At 32.4% G+C, this 26,041-nt stretch overlaps 5 protein-coding genes across 5 annotated transcripts; 1 reads left to right on the top strand and 4 right to left on the bottom strand.

Annotated features, from left to right (window-relative positions):
- Positions 1-795: 795 nt before the first annotated feature.
- Positions 796-1,556, bottom strand: HELRODRAFT_174256 (hypothetical protein; the record flags this gene model as incomplete). Its single annotated transcript, XM_009020798.1, has 4 exons — positions 796-956; positions 1,025-1,121; positions 1,227-1,411; positions 1,484-1,556. 4 exons carry the CDS (start codon positions 1,554-1,556, stop codon positions 796-798), a joined length of 516 nt encoding a protein of 171 aa, XP_009019046.1.
- A 1,977-nt stretch (positions 1,557-3,533) lies between these two features.
- Positions 3,534-8,139, top strand: HELRODRAFT_174255 (hypothetical protein; the record flags this gene model as incomplete). The annotated part of the gene is made up of 5 exons (XM_009020797.1): positions 3,534-3,768; positions 3,860-3,911; positions 4,092-4,432; positions 6,969-7,091; positions 8,072-8,139. The coding sequence occupies 5 exons, from the start codon at positions 3,534-3,536 to the stop codon at positions 8,137-8,139; spliced, it is 819 nt and encodes a 272-aa protein (XP_009019045.1).
- Positions 8,140-17,281: 9,142 nt separating this feature from the next.
- On the bottom strand, positions 17,282-19,215 carry HELRODRAFT_174254 (hypothetical protein; the record flags this gene model as incomplete). The annotated part of the gene is made up of 5 exons (XM_009020796.1): positions 17,282-17,314; positions 17,469-17,699; positions 18,133-18,212; positions 18,582-19,083; positions 19,150-19,215. The coding sequence occupies 5 exons, from the start codon at positions 19,213-19,215 to the stop codon at positions 17,282-17,284; spliced, it is 912 nt and encodes a 303-aa protein (XP_009019044.1).
- Positions 19,216-19,812: 597 nt separating this feature from the next.
- Positions 19,813-21,341, bottom strand: HELRODRAFT_174253 (hypothetical protein; the record flags this gene model as incomplete). The annotated part of the gene is made up of 4 exons (XM_009020795.1): positions 19,813-20,051; positions 20,230-20,368; positions 20,443-20,606; positions 21,272-21,341. 4 exons carry the CDS (start codon positions 21,339-21,341, stop codon positions 19,813-19,815), a joined length of 612 nt encoding a protein of 203 aa, XP_009019043.1.
- A 3,054-nt stretch (positions 21,342-24,395) lies between these two features.
- On the bottom strand, positions 24,396-25,155 carry HELRODRAFT_174252 (hypothetical protein; the record flags this gene model as incomplete). The annotated part of the gene is made up of 2 exons (XM_009020794.1): positions 24,396-24,779; positions 25,045-25,155. The coding sequence occupies 2 exons, from the start codon at positions 25,153-25,155 to the stop codon at positions 24,396-24,398; spliced, it is 495 nt and encodes a 164-aa protein (XP_009019042.1).
- Between the last annotated feature and the right edge of the window lie 886 nt (positions 25,156-26,041).

The following is a 26,041-nucleotide window of genomic DNA, read 5'->3' as shown; positions in this document are numbered from 1 at the left end:
ATCAACAATTGATGCAATTCACATCCTTCAGGCAACTGCAAGAGAAGTACCTCACAAAGCATCAACAACTATCACACATTTTTGTAGACCTTGAAAAAGCATTTGATCGAGTTCCCCGTGAAGCAATCAGGTGGAGTCTACGTCGACAACTCATTCCAGAATATCTTGTTCGACTTGTGATGAAAATGTATACGAATACAAAGACTCTTGTCAGCACAACGGTTGGAAACACAGATGCATTTGACATCGGCGTTGGAGTTCACCAAGGCTCGATTCTCAGTTCACTGTTATTTATAACTGTAATGGAATAAATCACAAAACCGATACGCACTGGTGACATTTGGAATCTAATATAGGCTGAAGATATCGTTTTAACAGCCACGTCTGAGCAGAATGTATCACAGATGTTTCAAGATTGGAACACCAGACTCGCCGATCATGGATTCAAAGTCAACATCAGCAAAACCAAAGCAATGAACACTGGTGAACCCATCCAATCCACAGCTACTAGACGATGGTCCTGTTCAGTTTGTAAAGCTGATGTAGGTAACAATTCAATCAAGTTTCAGCACTGTTCAACTTTATCTAAAGTGTCCAATTTTGTTTGTCCTGCTTGCACAATCCACAACAACAAATTCAAAATAGCAATCTTTTCGAAGCCATTAAGGTAGAGAAAGTCACATCGTTTCAATATCTAGGGGATGTTCTAGATTGTACTGGAACAGCTTTCGGTTTACTTTTGTTTAAAAACCCTGCAAGAATATTTGTTTTGTTTATATAAATGCGGAAACAAACTCATACCTTAGAAGAATCAATCTGTCCATCATCCATTCCGATTTCATTTTTGTTGACGGTATTGTTGTTTAATAATTCACCATGAGCCTTTGCATTCAATTCATTTTCATCAATGTTTTTATCATCAACGGTTTTGGTATTACTAACCACCTCACTTGACTCTAAATGACAAAAGTAAAGAACTCTTTTAAAAAATATTGTGTTATTTTAGATTAGATATAAAACAAACCAGTCAATTTAATTTGCAGTTCTTTTAATATATTAACCAGTTTCAAATCATCATCTTCAGTCCCTTTCTCGTTTTCAGGCAATTTGTCATGAAATTCCTAAAAGATAATTTCTGAATGTTATCATAATAATTTCAAAAACGACAAAAACATAAAAACTTACGTTTTATTTCAACATACTGTGAAAAATAAGCTTAGAGTAACCTTGAGTTGTTTTAAAGCTTTTTGTATAGCTTCCTGGCTTAGAGGAGTTACATACGGCACCAGGACAGGTGAAGGTAATGGCAAGGGATTGGGAGTTGGAGCAACATTGAAAAGCAAAGGCGTAGGGATTATTAACGGAAATGGCACCGGTACGAATAATTTTTTTTCATCAGGATTTCCATATTCTGTTAAATAATTATTGCAAACTTGTGAATAAAACAAGACAAATTTGGACAAATTACATAAACTTTTCAAACCTGTTTGAGTAATTTTTCCGACTCTAATTGGATTGCATGACGTTGCTTTGGTCATCATTATTGGCTTGCACATCAGGGATTTGTTCAATCTGCATGGACCTTCCTGATTGATATATATAAAAGAGCAAACAAATAAAATAATGTGAAAGTACCAACTATTAATCTCCAAAAGATATATTTATAACATTTCTTTTAGTGTATGAGTATTTTGGCTTGTGAATAAATTTTTAATCAATAGGAAACATTTGTTCAAGTTTTTTTTGAAATCATAGAAATAGGTATCAAGGTTGTTCAAATGAAAAAAAATAGATTTTTGAGTTGATTTCAATAAAATATGTTTGGAAATAAAACTTATTTCTTTGAAAAAACAACTGAACTCACTCCAATTTAGCATTATTATTTTCAAACAGATCAAAGCTGGTATGCCTAAAAATGATTTTAACCTCATCATTATACACTAAGTGCCTCTGAAATTAACATAGAAGGGCGCTATAAAAATTAATTACCAATGCCGATACCAAATGATATTTTCAATTGTTAAAATATCTCACAATCTCACCTTTTACATTACACCAAATGAGAATTTTTCATTTTTTTTATTTATATTAGTTTAAAACAAATTTTATTTAATTCAACCTTAGTTATATGCAAGTGTGAGCATATTTAAGCTTCCACATTAGACATTAATCAGTGTGATGTTCTTTATAGTAAGTCACAAAGCCATCTTTCTTGAAAACTAAATCAACCTTATTAGCCCACAGCTTTTCATGACTGTTCTTAAATTTTTTAAAAATTTGAATTTAAATTTCAATCGTTATAGCGTCACTAGATGATCTTAATCATGATTCAATCAATCAATCTTATTTCGTTTAGCATACAGAGACCCAGTTTCCCAAGGTAGGACGTTGTTTTCTTTGCCATCAATTTTTTGCGCCAAATTAGACGATCAGTTGTATCAATTTCATTTAAATTTAGACCTTTCATGTCTTGTTCGATTGTTTGCGACTAGGTATGCGTGCTCGAACGGCAGCTTCAGCTGTTCCAGTACAATCCAGAACATCCCCTAGATATTGTCCGTGTGTGATCTTAATCATAATTGGTCTATTATAATTGTAACCCCACCTCTAGCAGCATTAAATAAAATTGCAAAAAATTAAAAATACTTCAAATTTTCTGAACAAACATTCTTAATTTTTGTTTTCATAAGAACCTTCTACTAGATATTACAAAACATAAATAAAAGAAAAGACATCATTATTCTATGCCTATGTGCCTGTTTATCAGAAACTTAACATCGATTATCAAGTATTCATTTTTCATACAACAAATGACAATTTATGAAAACGATGACCAAAAATAGAGTAATCAGGAAGAGGATACAGATTTTAAATGCCAATTTGTAATTTACCAATTTTTTTATTTGCCATCAGTAATTATGTTTTCAAACAGCATTCACTCATTCACTAAACGAGAATATATGAACACAAGTTATTTATGCTAGAATTGTAAATAAAAATAGTGTAAAAATTTTTTTGGAACGTACTTTTGAGTTCAAAGACGTTTTATAATTGCCAAATGATGAATTGGAGAACTTGACTTTAGCTATATTTTTATATCAAAATATTTAAAATAAAAAAAAAGATATTATTAAAATGAAAAAAACAACATGAAACAACATAAAAATCATAATTTTTACAACTATTTAATTTATAATTAGCAATATCAATCAATAGACTAACCAATCAATCAATGAAACAATCAAACTTAATCATAAACCGCAATTTCTAAAATGCAAGTGCATGTTAACTAGTTAGTCAGTAGAGCCCCCAGCGGAAAATTCTCAAAACTCTGCAGATTTTGCGGTTTGTCGATTTTGTCAGTGCGGTTTGCCGCGGATGTTATCCTGGTTATGACGTTAAACTGACCCTCACTGCCTTGTGAGTGATGTTGGATCCTCAAAGGCTAGGCCCACCGCTTATAACTGTGGTTGCGTAAGGGCGTCCTGCGTAAAAATTAGCCAAAAAAAATACTTATGATGACAGAAGTGACAATGGTCCTCAGTATCCGGCAGAAGAGGGTGCGAAGAATCCCCGGAGACCCAGTCCATGGGGTTGCGGTGCAAGGCCCTGTGGATGGTCTGGCTACTGGCACCCCACTCTATAGTGTTGCGGTGCAAGGCACTATGGATGGAAGGATTACTTGTAGACCAAGGGGTTGGAGGTTTGGTACCTGGAATGTAGGCACGCTGACAGGAAGGAGTTTGGAAGTAGTGGAGAAGTTGCAGAGTAGAATGGTTGACGTGGCTGCATTACAGGAGATCAAATGGAAGTAGTGGAGAAGTTGCAGAGTAGAATGGTTGACGTGGCTGCATTACAGGAGATCAAATGGAAGGAGAGGGTACAAGGTTTGTGGGGGCTAAAGGTGGAAGGTGAAAGTTGTGGTGGAAGGGGGATGATGGTACGGGAGGAGTTGGTGTGATGGTAAGAGAAGAGTTGGTGGAGAAGGTGTTGGAAGTGAGGTGGAAAAGCAATGGTGTAATTGTGGTGGTGATGGTGTTTGGAAAGGTAATAGTGAGGGTAATATCAGGATATGCTCTGCAACAAAGTAGGAAGGAAGAGGAGAAGGATAGGTTTTATGATGATTTTTCTGACGAGATTGGGCAAGCGGGATTGGATGAGTTTGTGGTGTTGTTGGGTGATTTAAATGGTCATGTGGGGGCTGATGCAGACGGATATGAAGGTGTACATGGGGGATGGGGATATGGTATACGGAATGAGGAAGGGCGTAGAGTGTTGGAGTTGGCGGATGCACATAGCATGGTGGTGGGGAATAAAAGGAAACAAGCACGATTAATTACAGAAAGGTCAGGGGAGCATAGGTCAATGATAGATTATATATTGATAAGGGCGAAGCATAGAAAGTACGTAAGGAATGTGAAGGCGATACCTGGTATGTTGCAGCATAATATGGTTGTGATGGATGTGGCATCAAAAAAAATGGGGAAGAGGAAGAAGGATAAGAAGGAGTCTGAGTATAGGAAGGCTAAGAAGGTTGCAAAACGGGCAGTGGCAACTGCAATGACGAAAGCATCAGATAGGTTAATGAGGGAAATGGAATTTGATGTGAGTTCGAAGAAAATGTTCAAAGTAGCAAAGCAGTCAATGAGGGATAGGAAAGATGTTATAGGGAATGGATATGTTTGGGATGGATCTGGCAAGCTGTGCATAGATGAGGAAAAAGCTCAGGTGTGGAAAGCTCATATGGAAAGGTTGATGAATGAAGAGAATGAGTGGAATGGAGATATGGAATCCGCGGTCACACACGGACCCATAGAGAAGGTGACGATGGAGGAAGTGGAGAAAGCAGTTAGAGAAATGAAACTAGGGTAAGGCGACAGGGGTTTCGAAAGTGGCGGCGGAACATATAAAGACGAGTGGAGTGATAGGAATTGAAGTTATGATGAGAATTGCTAACAGTATGTTTGATGATGAAGATATACCTGAGGATTGGCGACACATTGTGTTGGTGCCGTTGTATAAGGGCAAAGGAGATGTGAGAGATAGTGGGTCATATAGGGGTGTGAAATTGCTAGAGCATGGAATGAAGGTAGTGGAGAGGGTTTTTGAGAGGAGGTTGAGAAATATGGTGACAATTAATGAAATGCAGTGTGGGTTTATGCCTGGTAGGGGAACGGTGGATGCGTTGTTCATAATGAGAATGTTGCAGGAGAATTATAGAAAGAAGAAACGAAGATTGTACATGTGTTTTGTGGATCTAGAAAAGGCTTTTGATCGAGTACCGAGGAAGGTCACTGAATGGGCGTTGAGGAAGAAAGGAGTGAATGAGAGGCTTGTTAAAGCTGTGATGCAGCGGTATGAAGGGGCGAAGACAAAGGTGAGGGTCGAAAGGGGGGTGTCGGACGCTTTTAGTGTTAAGGTAGGAGTGCATCAAGGATCAGTGTTATCACCGTTTTTGTTTGCAATTGTGATGGATGTTGTGTGTGGAAACATAATGGAGTGGTTGTTATTTGAGATTTTGTATGCAGATGATTTAGTCTTGATGGTTGATAGCATGAAAGAATTGCAGTTAAAATTTGACAGATGGAAAAGTGGTATTGAAAAGAAAGGGTTAAAAGTTAATATTGGTAAGACGAAGGTAATGGTGAGTGGGGAAGGTGGGGAGCGAGTGTTAAGTAAAATAGACCCCTGTGGAGTATGTGACAGGAGAGTGAAGGCTAACTAGGTATTGTGTATAGGATATCAGAAGTGGGTGCATAAGAAATGTAGTGGTGTGAGGGGAGCACTGAAAAAGGTAGAAGGCAAGTTCAAATGTAAGAAATGTGTTCATGATGTGATTAATAGGATGAACGCAAGGACGGGGTTGAGTGGTGGTGATGAAAGGGAGGGTATATAAAGCATGTGTGAGAGCAGCGATAGTATATGGTGGTGAAACTTGGGTGTTGAGGAGAGGAGGAAAGTGTACTGCAGAGGGCTGAAAGAGCTATGGTGAGAATGATGTGTGGGGTTAAAGTGAAGGATAGGAGGAGCAGTACAGAGCTGATGTCGATGATGGGACTGAATGAAAACATTGTGACATTGATAAGGAGATCGAGATTGCGGTGGTATGGACATGTGTTGAGAAGGGATGAAAGGGTCGGGATTAGGCGAGCGTTGGAGTTCGAGGTTGAAGAAGTGATAGGAAGGGGTCGTCCGTGATTGGGATGGAGAGAGCAGGTGGAGAAGGACAGAGTGAAAGCGGGGTTGCGTGATACTGAGGCGAGTGACAGATGTGAATGGCGTCGAGGGTTATTTCAGTTTCATCATAGGTAGCCAAACGGCAACCCCCGATTTCGGGGAAAATGTCGTCTAAACGTGTGTTGTTGTTATAGTAACATATAGATATACGTATATATATATATATATATATATATATATATATATATATATATAACATAACATCTTCATAAATATTAAATAGCTTGGTTGAGTTCCTCACCGTCGTTCATTTTGGGCTCGTTTTTGCCGATGTTATTTCAATTATTAAATTAGAAATTTATTGAATTCTTCTCGGCAGATTATCTGCTGTTTGATTATAATTATATTGTAAATAAATAGCTCCCTAGTATTGCTATCTTCTAATTTTAAGCATGAGATTAAGACGGCCGATATAGCTTGCCTTTTCGCGGGTGCGGATGATGAGCAGTGCAGATGAGGGCGGTTGCGGACGTGAACTCTGCGGATGCGGGCGGTTGCGGATTGGAAAAATCTTTTCTGTTTGGGGCTCTACTAGTTAAGTATTACTATAGTAATAGTAATAAAAGTAACAATAATAACAGTAATCACGATAAAAATAAGTAAATAATGGGATATTAAACAAGATAACAAGTAAAATACAAAAAGATATTAAAGATTTTAGATTAGCGTAAGTTTGAAGATGATACGGGCATTTGACAGGTAGCGTAATAGAAATAAATAAATAAAAAAAGGAGAATATGACAAAAGACGAGCAGAAGCGTTTAGTGGCTTCGTAGTATCGATCAGTGAGCCTATAAGACTGAAGATAAAAATAAGTGTGAAAGAACAATCTAGACATGCCAAGAGAAAAATAGGTTTGAGACAGAGACTAGGTCGTTACATAGCTTGAGAAGAGAGATTATAGAACTGTATCCTCTGTGGAAGCCAGAGTGTAATGATGGTAATTAAAAGTTTGTAGACACACACACAAGTAACTGAGTGTAAACAATTATTTCAAAACTTTAGAAATAAAAGAAAGAATTACTACGGTTCTATAACTAAATAATAGAGTCGAGTCATGAGGATTATTTTTCAAAGAAGAATAATTAATAAAGACTCATATGAAAGAAATTTTGACGTGAAAGAATAATTATATTTTGGGTTTTCGGTGAGAAAAGGTGTAACAATAAATTCAGCTATTGAGTATTGTAAAAAGTGAAGAAGTAAATATTTAGAAGAAAATTATAAAGATTGATAGCATCATTGCATTTATTAAAACAAATAAAAAAAGATTATTAGATCGATATTTAAACACAAATCTAGTGGCAGAGCAAATGAGCTGAGGTGCTTATCTAAATTCAAAACTGCCGGATCATCACATGATTTATGCCAGATTTCAGTAAGTTTGAAAACCCATTTCTCTTGTTCTAAATAGATAAAACCACATTATTTTTTACATGTAGAGACCAATAGTTTAGAAGAACCACGTTTACACATCCAACCAAACTCTGGATCTTTTAGGTTTTCAAAATTTATCTATACTTGCATAATTTAAACTAACACTGCAACCAGGCGAAAATTCACTCAACTAATATAAAAATACCAATATCTGAACACTAACCACATTAAATTTTTAAGCCTACACATGTAGCGTGAAGTTGGCAACGCAGGTAAAAGTTGTTGCTTTAGGAATAGACTTGCAATAAAAGAAAAATTTAAAAGGTTTAAATACAAATGAATAGAAGAGTTTTGAGGATAATTTTGTAAAATTAACAATCTGGTCGTTTTATTGATAGACTAGCTGAGAATAAAGTAAGAAACCACTAATTTTCATGAAATTCAAAAAATATTATAGAGTTGAAAGAAGACTGGACTTGCAAGTTGCAAGAAAATGTGAAGAAGAATGCGTATCTCATGACTTAAAAAATGACAATAAAAATAATTTGGACAAAAAAAACTAAAAGATACATTGTTTCAGCATCTCTGTGATGGAATCGTCACTATCATCATCAAATTCATCCATATCTTCAATATCATCTTCATTTAGAAACTCATCATCAGATGTCAAAGCTGAAAAAATTAATTATATTTGTCAACACTTTTCTATACCTCTAATAATAATTATCTCTTGCGGTTAATATTTCTCCTTCTGTCAATAAAACAATTTAGTTTTAAATTAACAAAAATATTTTACATTAATATTTTATATTAATTCTAACGTAACATTCTAAAAAGTCAACAAGTCCGTTGATTACATATATTATTTATATTGTTACTTGTGAGGCAAACTTGTATAATTTTCGATGGAACCCATTAATTTTTACATAAGTATGTTTTATTATTTGCATATTAAAAAACAACTTTCATTTATTAAGAGTTATCAAATTAACAAATAATTGCAGTATAAAATATCAAGTTCATTATTGAAAATATTTGGCAGGCTATTACTATTTCCAGATATTGATATAACTTTTTAATGCTTTGTAAACCAATTTTGCTCAGACACACTCAATATAAATATTAGCTATATGGCATAAAGCCAAAATCCTGCCATGTCAGCATGTAAGAGCTAGATTATTTAACAACAACCCCAAACAAAAATATGCTAGTTCCAAGCCTGGATAAAGAAGTAAGCCTCATAGTTGTAGGTTTCTTACCTGACCTGACAACACTTTTTTGCACCCCTGTCATAGCCCATGTATAGAAATGTCTTAAAAGATCCCCAATTCTTTTAGAATAAAAAAATTTTTACGGCGATTTGTGGTTCGACACTATGGTGAAAAGAGCTTACTCAGGACTGTTGATGACAGAACCATGTCATGTGCCTTAGACAGGTTAATAAATACGATCCAAAACATGGCTTTTAAACATTTATAATGATAAAGATTATGGCACACTCTTATATTCAATGCCGGTCTTAGAATATTCAAATACTTTTGAGAAATTTGTAAAAAATTATAACAGTACTCTCTTCTCAGTTCTGTTCTTCACAAATAAAGTTCATTCATTGTGTTGGCAGTATGTAATGGAGCAAATTCGTCCAAATGAACTATCTTCATATCCTTGTAGTTTCCAGTGTTATTGAATGCAACAAACGATGTCATTCAACAATTTGATAAGTCTATTCTTAATCTTGTTGAAGCTTTAGAAAATGTCTTTTCTTTTGCTTTAAGTTATACAACTATGAACAGAATAGCATGATGTTGTCAATTGGCTTACAGTTCTGAGTATTGATTCGATAAGTAATAAATATGACCATTTTTTCTTGGTTGTTAGGTAATATGATCAATTTTTCCTTGGTTATTCCTGATTAAGAAAACATCAGTGACCTGCTTTGATTTTCTCAGTGTAAATTAAACTTGCTCTGTCGTCTAAACGTGTGTTGTTGTTGTTGTAGGCATTTTGTAAGCTCTCAAAACAATCTGTATCAAATGGCCAACCATCATTTTACGAGTCTTGATTTTCTTATTAGAGACATCCAGCAAATGAAAAACTTATGATTGTTAGATATCTCAATACTAGGAAATCAGTTGGGAAGAAGTATTGGGTGCTCATGAGACTGGAGCTATGAATAACAATAAATTACTTCTATCAACATTGTATACCAAAGACTAACTGTTTCAAAATGGTAGACAAGAGAAGACCTATTTGTGATACACCCCTCAGCACTTGAGATTGTTAATTATATTAGGCTACGACTCTACTAACAGCAACATGTAAGTTATTCAAAAACTGTATTCACAAAATTTTAAGCTAAATAGATCACTAGTTTTCCAACTTTCATTTTTACTAGAAATTCCCTCCCAATAAAACCATCTTTTTCAAAGGTTGAACTAATTTAAATATACCTATGTTTTTCACCATATCTAAAAATTTTTATTCACACAATTTCAAGCTAATTGGTTGGTTTTTCCCCATTAAAATCTATCAAAAATCTCTTTACTCTTTACTAAATCAACAACTTTTTCAGAAAAGAGCAAATTAAAATCACATCCACTTTTTTTGTCATACCCAAAAACCCATCACAAAATTTTAAGCCAATTGGTTTTTGAGTCTTTAAGGATCAACCAAAATAATAGAAAAATAATGAATATGACCAAAACACAAAAACCTACTGCTAATATATTGAAAATAAATTTTATAACAATCTAAAGTAAAATGAAGGACATACAAAACAATATCATTGGTTCATCTGACCAAAACATGAAAACCTATTGTTAATATATTGAAAATCAATTTTATGACAATCTAAAGTAAAAACAAAAGACATACAAAACAATATCAACAAAATTACAAATAAACTGACAAATATACTGACAGATCCTAAAAAAATGAACACATTAAACAAGATAAATGACTGCAAAGAGGCTAAACAAATGTATCAAAGAAAAAAAAGTTTAGAGTTACTAGTTTGAATAATGATAAAGCTTATTGAACATTTGGCTTTGAAAAAGAAGAATGACTGCTCAGTAATGATGTCAGTAAAATGCATTGTTTTAACAGAAAAAGCACCATTTTATATCGAAAATCGAGCAAAAATTGACAACATTTGCCCCCAGTCAAGGTTGTCTAGATCCACCACTAGATAAATTGAAAGTTAAAATTTGATTATGCAACTCTGTTCCTGAAAGATTGATTTGCATTTGCTGCCTGTTAGACAACGAATCATGTTCAAATTGGGTGTGATGGTTTTAAAAATTTTAAATGGTTCATCTTAGCAGATAAAAGTATTAATGTTTCTTAAATCGGCCAATTTGGACATATTATATGTTAGATGTCACAATCTCAAAACAGTTGAAAGAGATTTTGCACTGGCCAGTCCTATGTTCTAGAATAGTCTGGCTAAAGAATTATGAAAACCTGGAATATCATTATCAGAGCTAAGAAAACATCTTAAAGCAGATCTGTTTAATAACTTTCAATAATCGCGACCGCTTGTGACATTGCTAAAAGCCTTCAGCTTGTTACTTATTGGACATTTCTGCATGGAGAGTGCTGATAAAATCAATCAATCAATCAATCAATCAATCAATCAATCAATCAATCAATGATCCCCCTTTGTCCATCGGGGGACAGTCGAGGCCAATGGTGCCTTAAAGCATGCCTTAAACATTTATTTTTTCTTTTTTCTTTCCAAAAACCTTTTCTATCTTTGGCCAGTTTTATTGAATTTAGAATACCAACACCAGTCCATTCAGTAATGTCATCTATCCATTTCTTTGCAGGTCTACTAACTTTGTCTTCCAATCTCTTTTCCTCATTAGTACCATCTTAATCAATCTGTCTTCTCTCATTCTACAAATGTGTTCAAAAAATCCCAAATTTTTTTTTCTGACTGTCATATACACTTTTCTGTCTCCCAAGTTGATTTCTGATGGTTTCATTCTTTACTTTCTGCCTCCAACTGATTCCCAACAAATTTCGGTAACACTTCATCTCAAAAGCTTCTAATCTGTCTTTGTCTCTTTTCTTTATTATCCATGTCTCACATGAATAGAGCAAGCTCGGAAAAACGCTAGATTCTATCATTCTCAAATTTGTTTCTATAGATATATCTATAAAAAGCAATTATAATTTGTGTGTGCTATATAAATAAAAAATATACAATCAACAAATTACAATTAAAAATGGCAACCACCTTCTGAACGTTTGATCATTTCCCATTTAACAAGTTTTTGAGCAAGAGCTCTTTTCTGTTTTCGTCTGAATTCATCTTCTTCTTCTTTTGTACGTGGATTTTTTCTTGGACGACCTACTGGTCTCTTAAGAGCAGGCAATTGTTTGAAATTTTGAATTCCTTTGGATATTTTTTCAAAATTTTCCATTTTAAAAAATCTGTTTAAGGTAAGAGTTGTAAAAATTAAAAGAAAATTTAAATAAGTTTATGGGCAAAAAATGTAATGTGTATTTAACATTTAATATGCAGAATTTAAAAGACACAATTACAGTCGGACATATGTATAACGAACTTGATGGCTCCAGGGAAAAAATTTTCATATAGAAATTTCGTTATATAGAATTTATTCAGGAACAAACTCTATTTTGTTTAAAAGATGTTTATATGCTATATGTTTACGAAAATCAACTTCCTAATAATTTATTTTGATAACAGAAAATAAATGTAGTATAATTGTAAAAAAGAAAATTTCAAAAGTGAAATTTGATGATTCCAATTCCCTTGAAATTAATCGGATTCCAATTACCTTGAAATTAATCAAGACAGAATATGCAAAAATTACTAGAACAAGAAACAATAAATATGGTTTTAAGATATTAAGGGAGTACAGAAACACAGCTCATATCAATTTATAAAATGTCTGCTGGTCAGATAATTCTTTAAACTTCAATGAATTTTGTTCGTTATAGAGAAATTATTTTCATTTTTGCCCCTCTCCTGGATTTTGAAAAATATTTCAGCAGTTTAGATTAAGCAGTAAAACTTTGTAATATCACTCTATTTTCACATCAACTTTTTAAAATTTTAAAATAATATACATGTTAAAATATTAACATGTATATTATTTAGATTAATTATAAGCTTTAGATTTAATAGCTGTGACTATAATTTAAATAATAAAATAGAAATTTAGCGTCTTTGGTTGGGTCTTTGATTTTTTTTATATTTTTGAAAAACTTGTGCTCGCCACGTGTTCACAATGGATTTAATCTTAATTCCATTGCAAAGTGAAATAAATTATTTCATAATTGTTTAAAAATATTATTTATTACAAATTTCTTGTTTCAAATTTACTATACTTAAGGTAGGTGTAGGTATTAATGTAGTTTAAATTTGATTTCCTGATGCAACCATTTTACTTAAAAAAGTTAAAACGTTTAAAACGTTTGAAGTTTGACCACTTTTCCTAATTTTTTAAAACATTTTAACGATATAACAATTTATTAAAATTATTTTGAAATCCATCACATTTTTTTATCAATTTTATTGTATAAAAGATAATTTTGCACTGGTTTATATAAAAATGTTTAGTTAATCGTCCTCATGAATCTAATTATTGCTGGTCCTTTTCTCTGGAATAATGTATATATTTACTTATTAATTATTCTATATATCTACTTTTATTTTTTTTATTCCAATTCTAATATCATTATTAATAACATTTAAAAACCTTATTTAAATTTAGACGCTATTATGGATATCCGGAAATTTTTAAATCCAAACAAAATGTTAGCAATAAGTGATGTTGGAGAAACAAAGTTAAGATATGGATGCTACCACAATATTTGATTGTATCATTAAAAATTGTCAAACATTTGGTTTTCTCTTTAATAATCTTTTAGGTCATGGGTTATGACGGTTGTTCCACAATGTCTGGAAAACAAAATGGTGTGCAGGCAAAAATTCAAAATATTTAACTGCCTTCTTACATTGTGTCTCACACAAGCTGAATTTTGTGGCAAATGATCATAATTATGTTCAGCTATGTTATAGGACATAGGTTATAGTGTTATACAAAATACTATTGGCAGAAAAAGAAAATATATATATCCTTTTTTCGTGAAAGTCCAAAAAGGAGGTCTTCCGTTCCAAATATCTCTTCTTTGTGAGACAAGATGGACAAGCAGATATAAGAGTATTCAAGTTATAATAGTTAGCCAGCCAAGTCAGCCAATTTATTAGTCTGAACCATTTTTCAATTAATTATATCTCCTAATAAATTTTTTTTCTTTAATATTTGTTTTCTGTCAGACAAAGAGAATGTTACAGCGTGCTAAAAAATATATACAATATATTTGTATATTATATTATATATATTTTTATTTTCTTTATTTTTAAAATAAAAAGTTAAAATCACATACCAAACTCAATGGTGCTAGAAAATCCAAAAGAAATAAAGTCTTAACAAATTTTTAGTAAAATATTTGAACACTTCAATAAACGTGACAATCCAACCAAATCTTTGGCGAAGCGGATGATCAAGAGCACAACAACATCAACGCTTAGAAAGCGGCACCGACATATTGTTTTTATTTTAGTGATGTGTAAATTAATTGAAGCCTTAAATTAGATTCAGAATTGAAGTTAGTACTTGATTTCAAGCATGAGCGTTTGCATTAATTGGTTCGAAATTTTTGTTGCTGCCAACCATCTAAGCCTTTTTATTTGGGAACTGCGTCAACTATAATTGATGTTAAACGTTACTGTGGCTCTTGAATCCGGTAAACTTTTCTGTGGGAAGAATAAAATAGAGCGATAGTTGTGACATTGTTATATCGCTGAAGAATCAAATGTTGCTATATAATTAATTTAAATTATTTATTTTTGTTATGATTGCTATAATTGTCATCTTTGTAGAACTGTGGAATCTTTTTTTGTAAAACTACTGATATATAAGCACAGCACGTGTTGTAAAGATAAGGTAGTGAGGTTGGATTATGGAGTTGTGTTGTGAATTATTGGCGATCGTGCGACTTCGAACGGTATTTCTGGGATTAATTTACGAATCAGTGTTCTTATTAATGTTGGCATTCAAATAAACGTTTAAACAAGTCTGTGTTTGAAGCAGTTGTGTTAATCTATCAGAAATCTTGAACCTATGGAAGATCGAATAAATCGACGATACTGCATGTTACAATATTTGACCATGTTAAAAATTGTAACCTCGATGTTGTCTTCTTTATATTCTATATTTTCCGAACCAAGACACTCCTTTAATCAAACCATTGAATTATAAGTTAAGAGCCCTACACACGATCAGTTTTTTGCATAAGTTTGACTGCGCAGTTCTGATTTGCACCGTTAAATCCGTCCATATGTTAAGTTATTCAGGCGAACTTCGCGGGCCTCAGGCCTGGCTTAAGCAAAATCAGATTGGTTCTGAATTTGGCTTGGCTTGAATGCCAAATCTGATTCTGTGTGTGTATGCACACTGCACATTTAATTAGCACAGTTTTCAATTTATTTTATCACCACATTCTTTTTTTGATTAAATAACGGTTCTTATCTATTGATTTTTAGGTTAAATCTAAAAAATATTTTGATAGAAACATAAAAACCATAGCTTATATTTTAATAAAAAATGGCAGAAATAGAATCAAATGCAGATAGAGATTTGGTTACTGAAAAAATTGACAATGTGCGTAAGTAGTTGTTTTAGAAAAAAAAGTATCGTTTCTGAAAATTCTGAGTAAAAACTTAATGAAAGTTTGTGGCGATATAAACAAAATTGTTCAAGCTTGATCGCTCATTTTTTTATCAGCACAGATAGGCTGGCCTACACAAAAAACGGATCGTATTTAGGGCCCTTAACTTATACCACTTTAAGAGTAGACATTGGTGATCTTTTCATTATAAAAGCTTCGTAACGCAATTAATGCACCGCTCCTACAGCTTCGGATGGCGGATGGGCGGCATTTTTGGTTTCCGAATTTAAAGTTTTATATGCTATTTAAAAGCGATCCGGATCAGTTGACCAATTGATACAAGTAAAATTTTTAAGTTTAAGTTTTAACTCGTTAACTAAATTTTAACGAGCTTATCGTTAATAATTATAATCGGTAAATTGTTAGCTGTGCCAGATTCGGAATTTTACGAGATGTGGAAAGGATCATTATTTAGTGGCAATTTTATTATTATTAATAATTATGGCAAAACAAAACCTATCGAGTTTTTTTAGCAAAACTTTTAATTTAATATTTAACGTTGTTTAAACCATTTACAATTATAGCAGTGATGCGCTGGTTTTCAATCAATCAATCAATCAATCAATCAATCAATCAATCAATCAATCAATCAATCAATCAATCAATCAATCAATCAATCAATCAATCAATCAATCAATCAATCAATCAATCAATCAATCAATCAATCAATCAATCAATCAATCAATCAATCAATCAATCAATCAATCAATCAATCAATCAATCAATCAATCAATCAATCAATCAATCAATCAATCAATCAATCAATCAATCAATCAATCAATCAATCAATCAATCAATCAATCAATCAATCAATCAATCAATCAATCAATCAATCAATCAATCAATCAATCAATCAATCAATCAATCAATCAATCAATCAATCAATCAATCAATCAATCAATCAATCAATCAATCAATCAATCAATCAATCATTTAATTAATCTATCAAATTTATATAGACCAATTTCTAAGAATTCAACTGGGTTTAACTCAAATACGCAAAACAAGCAACTGTGATGAAGTACAAAAAAAAAAATTTAAATAACAATATAAAACAAAATAAAAAAAAGGAAATTAAAAACACGCATGCTTAAAAATTTTATGAAATGTTTAGTCAAATGTTTGAAATGTTTTTATTAGAGTTCAAATAAGAAGTTATAAAACTAACACGCTCGGTTAATTTTACATCTATGTTTAAAGAGAATTTTTATAATTGTTTAAAAGTAGATTCATGTCTTCGTGGATGTACGCCAGTGTCAAGCCATTCAATATTTCTTTCTCCATATTGGCGCGTAATCGTGATTTTAAGAATTTCGTAGCACCAAGTAAACAAAGGGTAAACGATTATGAAAAATTTTTTAAACGCCAAAAATCGATGTTAATGATATTAATGAAATCGTCGTTAATGATTTCAATAATGAAATTTGATAAAATTTTTGTTAAAATTGTTGGAGTTTTAAAATACCTTACAAAAATAAATTAATTTTTTTCTTTTTGGGAGAATACATTCTTGTTCCTCATTAAATTTTTGACTATTTTATATAGAAAATACGATATCTTCTCTTGACGCAAAATTATGCTACAAAATTTTACAATATTTTTTTCTTTCATGTCTTGGCGGAGGATGCTAATCAATCGTTTTCAACATTGGAATGCTTAATTAGGCAATTTTTTAAACGTCATTAATCATTTAAAATATTTTTATATTCATGTTGGATGAAGTGATCATAATATTATATCTATCATATGATTTTTCTATCAAGAAATAGTATTATTAATACAGTATCTTAAATTGTTAAGGACAAATTAAATAAAACAAATTTATTTTATATTTTTATTATTAATCGATGCTTTTCTATTTTTTCTGGTTTTTCACGAATCATAAATTTAGGACCAAAATTCATTACAACGAGGAACCTCTTAAGCAGGACACAGGCTGAATAAAACAATAAGTTATGTTATGGTAAAATGGTTGTGTATTTTTTCGTAAACATTATTAAACTTAATAAATTATCAATACTGAATAATATTAATTCCAATTTCAATAAAAGGCATTTTAGCTTCAATATAATGCTGTTTAAAGCAGTAACCTTTCCATCACATCTATAGAGAGTTGTCAAAACATCATCTCCAACTTTCCATCTGGTTAGTTCTTTAAAGACTAAGTCACTTGGCAATTTGTTAGGATTGTTAGCATATGGGCAAGTCCAAATTTTAATGTAACTTTGTCCTGCTATATAAACACAGGGTGGAAGTTTATAAATCGACAGACAGCAGTCTTTTTGAGTTTGGACGACAAAATAACCACTTATATACTCCATCTATAAATTATTTGAATTTTTTAATCTGTTTTAGTTTTTAGTTTCAAAAAATATACCTTGCATCCTGTGTTGTATAGTTTAATGTAGCTTCCCAAACAATCAACCTCACAAACTCTTATTGGGCATATTTCTTAAATTTAAAGTCATATATAAATAAACGTAAATAACGGCAGTGAACAAAGCATTCATGGCAATTTTAACTTTGAAAAAATGTAAATGAATTTTTCAACAAAATTTATGTTGAAGAAAACACATTAATTTTAAATTTCATTCAAAAATTAAAGTTAATTCTTCAAACACCTTCTAATACTATAGTAACTAGTAGTATCGTTATCGTTTTAATGCCAAAGATAATCGTTTCTGACAACGATAATCGTATAAATTGAAAGAAAAATTTGAGGTCACAAAAACCCTCAAAGGGTTCTCCACTCACTGCAATGAAAACTTTCTTGACAAAGATTATAACTGTTTCGAAGCTCTCCAGCAATTCAAAGATAACTGAGTGAAATCTTTCTACGCAAAAAAATTTACTTCAGTAATGTGACAAAAATGTGTTGCAACCGATTTAACTGATCATTTGCGATCAATCCGTGTTGATGCCTCTCCTGTTATCCTGTTTTCAAAGAAGGTGATCTGATCTGACGTCACCCAGCGATCGACTGATCACTGAAGATAAATATACAGACAGAATTTTCGTTTTCATTATTCGTGTCAGAGAATGGACATTCAACAACAATCAACAGAAGTTATTTGGATTTGGATCCATCAAAGCAAAGATTTTTACATTTTAATTTAGTTTTAGTGTGCTTTTGAGAAATTTCTTTTATAAAAGCCGCTATAATTTGTTAATAACAGCATTTATAATAATTTTGTGAATATTACCTCGACAGTCTTGAGAATCTTCCGATGACTGTAAATTATCTTGTGGTTGTTGTGAAAATGGTATTGAAGTCACTGTGTCAAGTTGCCGAAAAGCTGTTGGTTCTTGCTGAAATTGACTGGGAGAACGTGACGAGCATGGTGGAGGGCAGGAACTTGTTTGTAAAGAACAAGAACATGGTTGCGGGGTTTGGTTTATTTGAGGACATTGTCTTTGTTGAGAAAATTTTGATTGTGCAAGACATGCGTTCTGTTGCTGACCGTACTGTTGATCGTACGAGTTCATTTGATTTTGACTAAATAAATTTGTAGACTGAGGTTGTAACGTTGACTTTGCAAATGACGGTTGCACAGATTTGTTAGCACATCCACAAGAATTTTTCGCTTGATTACTCGCTAGATAATTTGTAACAACAGTTTGATTGGAAACCGGAACACAACTTTGCCCTTGTTTATGTTCCATGCCGCATGGAGGTCTTGGATTGTTTGAAAGCGTATTTTTTATCTTTAATGAATATGAGGATTAAGTTAAAAGGCTTTTAAATTTTTTTCATTTTATTCATTTTTTTACCTGTTGACTGAGATATGAAGCTTTCATTTGAATTTCATATAATTCTTGAATCATTTGTTCGGCCATTATTAAAGAGTGTTAAAAATTGTTGATTTTATTTCAAAAAAAATTTTTACTTTCATTAAATTAAAATGTTTATTTATTTATTTACTAATTTCTGACGTCATGTTTTATGAGTTTGCGTACGTGTACACATAGATTTATTACATCAGGTTGGCTAATAATGAATAATGTTGTTAATTGATGTTAAAATTAATTTTTTACTAGAAGGAAAAACTAATAAATTAATACTGTATTTGAATTGAATTATTTTAATGTACTAAAATGTCCTTAAACAAATAAAATGCTGCTAAAGCACATTTCATTTTAGATATTTGTTAATACTATTAACCAATGTTCACAATCAAATGCATTGATCAATATGCCTTGACATCTACATTCTACATCGACTGTTTTTTAGAAGACCTTCATACACATGGAAGCTTATTGCAGCATATTGATAGAAATTTATATTGAAATGTATTGATAAAAGCTATTGTTATAACTGTCCCGTTCGAAAACGAGTTCGTTTAATCTCAGGGAAAAATAAAGGCAATATAACTTCCAAATTATCGATTTATTTGTTTAAAAAACTATAATTAATTATTTAATTAATCAATCAATTCAGCATTTTGGAACACCATAATTCTGATCTTTCCATTCTAGAACTATTCTTTGACATGAACATTCTTCCCGAATTTGGTGCAGGTTTTTGTCAGTCTGTGATGCTTGCTTTGCTGACTTGAATGCAAGACTGTAGGCAACAGCATCTTTGAGGTTGCGTTTGTCCGCTGGTATGAGGGTTTGTCTAAGATCTGAATCCCGAACAGCCTTTATAAACGTTTCCAATGCAGTTTCTTTTTCTGTGTTGTTGGTCGCACGTAGGGTATGACAGCAAAGTCAACCGTTCAATATCCTGTACCAGCTGCTGTATCGATTCTCCAGTCGCTGCGTCCGATTTCGTAACTGGGACCGATATATTTGCTTCATGTGCTCTTCACCATAACGTAAATTAGAATAATTCTCGATTAAAATCGAAACTAAAAACTTCTGCCGCTGGCGTTTTCAATGTCTTCGTGGTCACGTAGTTTACAGGTGTTGATTTTATTTTCTTAGTTTCTTCCAAATCTTGTTTAAGTTTATCTATTTTGCCAGATAACTTCTGGTCAAGCTCGATAACCTTTTAATAAAATTTCTGTTCAGTTTTTGACGTGGTCTCTGTCATTTTTGCATTGAACGCTGTTGCTGTTCAACTTGGACATCGAATTTTTCTCTGTGTTCTATCAACTGTTTTATTATTTTAGCATCAATCGCGGCCGACTGCTCAATTTTGGCATCAACTTGATTTTTCGTCTGTTCAATTTTTACATCAACTCGATTTCTCTTCTGTTTTATTTTTGCTGATTGTTGTATTATTTCTGCAGATTGTTTTAAAATTTTTGCATTAATTTAATCTCTAGTCTGTTGTTAAATTTTTACACCAATTTGATCTCTCGACTGTTTTGCTTCTGGTGATTGTTGTTCAATTCGGTGTTTGCCCCAGCGCCTACAGCTGCATTCAATTCGACATCCTGGATTCTTGTTTTCATTAACAATGACAATGACAATAACAATATATTAATATATATATATATTGTTATAACCGTGCTACCGAACGCACTACAACATTCTAGAAAATGGTAGAATCGGACCATCTAGAAGAATCTAGAAACGACGCTTGCGAAGAGTATATAAGCGCACGTCGCAAGAAGATTAGGATTAGTGAAATTCGTGATTTTGTAAATTCGTGACTGTGATTTTGTGAATAGCGATTCGGTGAATTATTTAAAGCGATATTTGATTTGTTTTGTTGACGTTGTCATAGCGATAGATTTTGAACAATTTAAAAGTTAATTGTTGTGTTAATTTGAATTTGCTAGAAATAAACGATTAGTTGATTTCTTCTGTAAATAAAGTTTAGTAACTAATAACTGTTTGGAGTATTTTATTCAATCGAAGATTCGAACCCGTCGCATCGTAAATCGGTTACGACAGCGAATATTATAACAATATATTGGCGTGCTATTAATGCTCCTGTTTTCACTTGTAGCAAGATTTTGCTTGTGTAACTCTTCTTTAAATTGCACCAATTTAAGTTGATGTAGTTTCGTCATGTTGTTTTTACAAAATAAATTGTCGACAAAAAATAAAATTTTCAAAAACGATGCTAACTTATTTTCCAGCGATGATCCCACTTCTGACACCAATGTTATAACTGTCCCGGTCGACGACGAGTTCGTTTAATCCACGTGAAAAATAAAAGCAAATTATCATTTTATATATTTACAAAACAATAATCAACGTTAATTAATTTTACCAATAATAGTTAATATTTACAAACTATTAAATTAACGTTCGAAAACTATCGCTTTCTGAATAACAATTTACTAATGTTTATCACAATTACAATAAAAATATAACGCAAGGTAAAATATCAAATATCACTTTCGACACTAATAATCAATCGCTTTCCATTATCAAATATTTAACTAACAACCACTCAATATCTCGCCCACCTTCATATACCCGTTTTATCAGCACTTCTCGAACGTCCTAGATATCTCGCTGTCAGAAGGTTTTAATTCCTCCTCGAATTCTATGCGTCACTAGCGCCTCTAGGAAATATATTTGTTACGGTTATAACACTATATTAAAGCACATATTGATGTTTCCTGTATTGATCAATATTTGCATTGATATTTTTGACCAAGAATTTTTTCGGGAAAACTGTTGATCCAAGTGTCGGACGAATAAAAAAAAATTTATTCGACACAAACATTAGTCTTATAATTATTTATATTCATATACATTATATACATAAGTTTATGTGTCAGTATTTTGTCTGAAATGGTGCATAATCAGGCCATTGTTTACTTCTATAGACATACCTTGATGGATAGGAAGTAATGCTAATGAGGTGAGTCATTCTTCACTACAGCTATTTCTCAAATAGTCTTTTATTTATTTTAACGGTGAAAAACTTTTCAAATATTGCCATTAAAACCGATAGCGCTGCCTTTATCAATAACAGCACCAAATTTTCGGAAAAAGGTTAGTATTGCTTTCTGTCAGTGCTTATATTGTAGTTTTTGGCTTTTCCTATACGCTATATTTATTTTTGTGTCTAGAACGGCTATTCTTCTTTCAGTATATCTTCAATAGATTCAGAAAGATCATCTCAATAAAACTGGGCAATTCAATATATATCACGGCACATCACGTTTTGGGTCGAAATAAATTGACACTTTGTGACAGGACAAGGAGATGGAGTAAAATCATAGGTGACATTCCGTTCTTTTTCGATTTCTATCGAGAGTTAATAACACAATATATTTATATCATTTTCTGTGGTCCGGTCGCTATTATTATTTAGGGATGTTAACAGCTCGGCTTGGCTCTCAATAAAGATGATGAAATAGAAAAACCTCTACTACGACTAAATTCATCATAATTAAAGTTTACAATTGAAAAAGACAAACGACAATAAATTACCATTTCTACATTACTAATACAAAATGCTCATAATGAATTTAAAACCTTAGTCAGTATACACCAAAGCAAAAAACAAAAATTTATGTCAATAGAAAAAGTGAATGTTGTGAATGTTGTCAAACATATCTAGAAAGCACGATCTCTGCTTTTGTAAACCGAGCTTATATGCACTCTTCTGATGTAGGAAGCAGGAGAACAGAACTAGAGTCACTGAATTACTAATAATGGATATAAAAATTCCACGATCCAAAATATTGTTATAACCGTGCTACCGAACGCACTAGATTCTAGCGTATTCTAGAATGTTCTAGTGACTGGAACGTTCTAGAGTATGCTGGAATCGGACCATCGGGAAGAATCTAGAAACGACGCTTGCGAAGAGTATATAAGCGCACGTCGCAAGATATTTGTGATGGGTGATATTCGTGATTGGGATATTCGTGATTAGTGAAATTCGTGATTTTGTGAATAGCGATTCGGTGAATTATTTAAAGCGATATTTGAATTGTTTGTTGACGTTGTCATAGCGATAGATTTTGAAAGATTTAAAAGTTAATTGTTGCGTTAGTGCGAATTTACTGGAAATAAACGATTAGTTGATTTCTTCTGTAAATAAAGTTTAATAACTAATAATAGTTGATTTCTTCTGTAAATAAAGTTTAATAACTAATAATAGTTGATTTCTTCTGTAAATAAAGTTTAATAACTGTTTGGAGTATTTTATTCAATCGAAGATTTGAACCCGTCGCATCGTAAACCGGTTACGACAGCGAGTATTATAACAATATGATAGAACGCGAAGAATAAAAAGTCAGCAGCCACAACAACAATGTAACTAACAATAACAACAAAAACAATATATTAATATATTATAGGGACCACACGTCAACTGCTTTCGAACAGGATGAAAAAATCATGAAATGAATCATAAAATATAACGTTCAAACAACAAACGAAAACGATAGTATTGAACTACAAATATACTACTCCAACCAAATAACTCATCTCTCGTGATAAAAAACAACTGCACTAGTAAGCCAAAATCGATAATAATGGATCAAATGTAATATTGGTGAGTGTGGGCACCAAAATTCTGAATATTGGTATGACAACGGCTAAGCTATCGAGAAGATTCACGATAAACGTACAAACTGGTGCTATAACAAATCACATGAAAGAGAAACACAAAACTAAAATTACTGGCAAATCTTGAACAACAATGTTGAAATCTTACATTAAAATAAAACCATCATAATTTACGACCAGCCGAATTAATACTCATAGAACAAAGACATCCAATAAAAATATTCAACAACGTGCAATTGGAATCCATCCCACTAATAAATTTAGAAACAGAAGAATCATCGATAATGACGACAGGTAAAACAGTTACATTGCGCAAAGTTGAAGATCGTAATAACTAATCAAATGACCGTTAAGTATTCACATTAAACAAATTAAGAATTAGCATTGTAGAGGCACTCAAAAACGAAGATAAAACGTTTTATCTTCCCACCCCTTAAATGTGTTCCTTATATGAAAAAAGTAACAATTGCAAAATTTTAATGTATAATATTGATATTTACTGGTAGCTCAACAAAGAAACGTTTACAAGCCAAATTTCATCATAATAACGTTAAGAAAATGTTCCGCTATGATCCCATATTGTCTAGTATTTACTTTCTTCTTGCAGCAATAATAGTACACTTCTTTGAAATTGGGAAGTCTTTGCGATGTTCCTCTATCACTTGCATCAAATACTGCTTCTGGTCTTTGTCATTTGTTACAACTCTGTTGAACTCCTGAATTAAGGCCACTCCTCTCTCGGCGGCATCGTTGACAACTTTCAAACTTTTTATTTTCCGTTGACCAATAATGTAGTCATTGTCAGTGTCCAATTGTTGCATCCGCTCAATTTCTTTCTCCTTGCGTGCCTTCGTCTGCAAAACCCGTCTTTTACACCTTGCTTCTTTCGCTGTCAACACCTTATCGACTGGATCCAAGCAACCACGCCTCCCCTTTTCACTTTGCGCTAGAAGAAATTTTCGGTCTTCGGGTATCTGTATAAGGTTTAGTGCTTCAGCGTGTGCAATGCCAAATTTCCACAAAATTGGCGTTTTTTCTCCTTCTGTTTGCCCGTTTTTCGAGCTGCATTCTCCTTAACATGAATCCATTGTGAATGTAGATCCTTTATTATAGAGATGATATGATAGTCTTTACAAACTGGAATGCGTGCCTTGTCCCAGAACTAGACGACTTTTTTGATAGTAACTGCGGCACTATAAGGAATAGAATGCAAATCTTTCTGATAAAGATGAAAGAAACTTTGTAACACCTGTCATTTGGAAGGATGTTTTCTACCGTTGATTGTTGCGATAGTTTTCCAATCAGCCAAATACCACGTTTTTTAGATGAATCAAACTGCTGGTCTGCCATCAGGTAATAACGGTTACAAAATATTGCACAGTAAACGTCCTAGAGATGATCAAAATCATACAGCTTAAAGTTAACAGTTTTTGAATTCAAATTCAATTGTTCAGGCAGATGTTTGTAAACAAAATAGCAAAGAATAGTAATAACGTCATAGATACTTTAAATGCTCGCATAGATATTGTTGTAAACAGTATAAATACTTATTGAGGCCAGTAATCACACTTAGATCATGCAAGTTTGGTAACAAAACAACATTGTAGAAACATTGTTAAAAAAGGAAACATATCACCTGATTGAGCTACTTGTAAACTTTAATATAATGACACCAAAATTTGCACAGTTTCTAAGCTTCATATAAGGAACAACTTTCGGGAGTGGGATATATATATATATATATATATATATATATATATATGTATATGTATGTATGTATGTATATATATATATATGTATGTATATGTATGTAGGTATATATATATATATATATATAAATTCTACAGAATGTTTGGCGTTAATATGTTTGTAGTTCATTTTTTCGATTTTTCTCACAAAACTTATTTTCCGAATTCATGCTACAAATAAGGCCATATTTCGATTCCGAATGATTCATCATAGGTGCAAAATTATATATATGGATTACTACTACCTTACTGACTAGAAGGCTTACGATGCATAAAGAGAGTGGTGCTATCAAATCTCATTTGGACTTAATACACTCAATCACTATTAGCCGTGAAATCCTCGACAGCAACACCAAAGTAATATACCAGAACAGCAACTACACGCATCTTAAAATTGCAGAAGCAGACCTAATTGACATCAATAAACCAAAAATAAATATACAACAAAAAATGACAACCTCACTCCCAACCCGGCACTTAATTAACAA

Source organism: Helobdella robusta (assembly GCF_000326865.2).
Source record: "Helobdella robusta unplaced genomic scaffold HELROscaffold_29, whole genome shotgun sequence".
Taxonomy (NCBI): domain Eukaryota; kingdom Metazoa; phylum Annelida; class Clitellata; order Rhynchobdellida; family Glossiphoniidae; genus Helobdella; species Helobdella robusta.
This window is presented reverse-complemented; position numbering and strand designations above follow the sequence as displayed.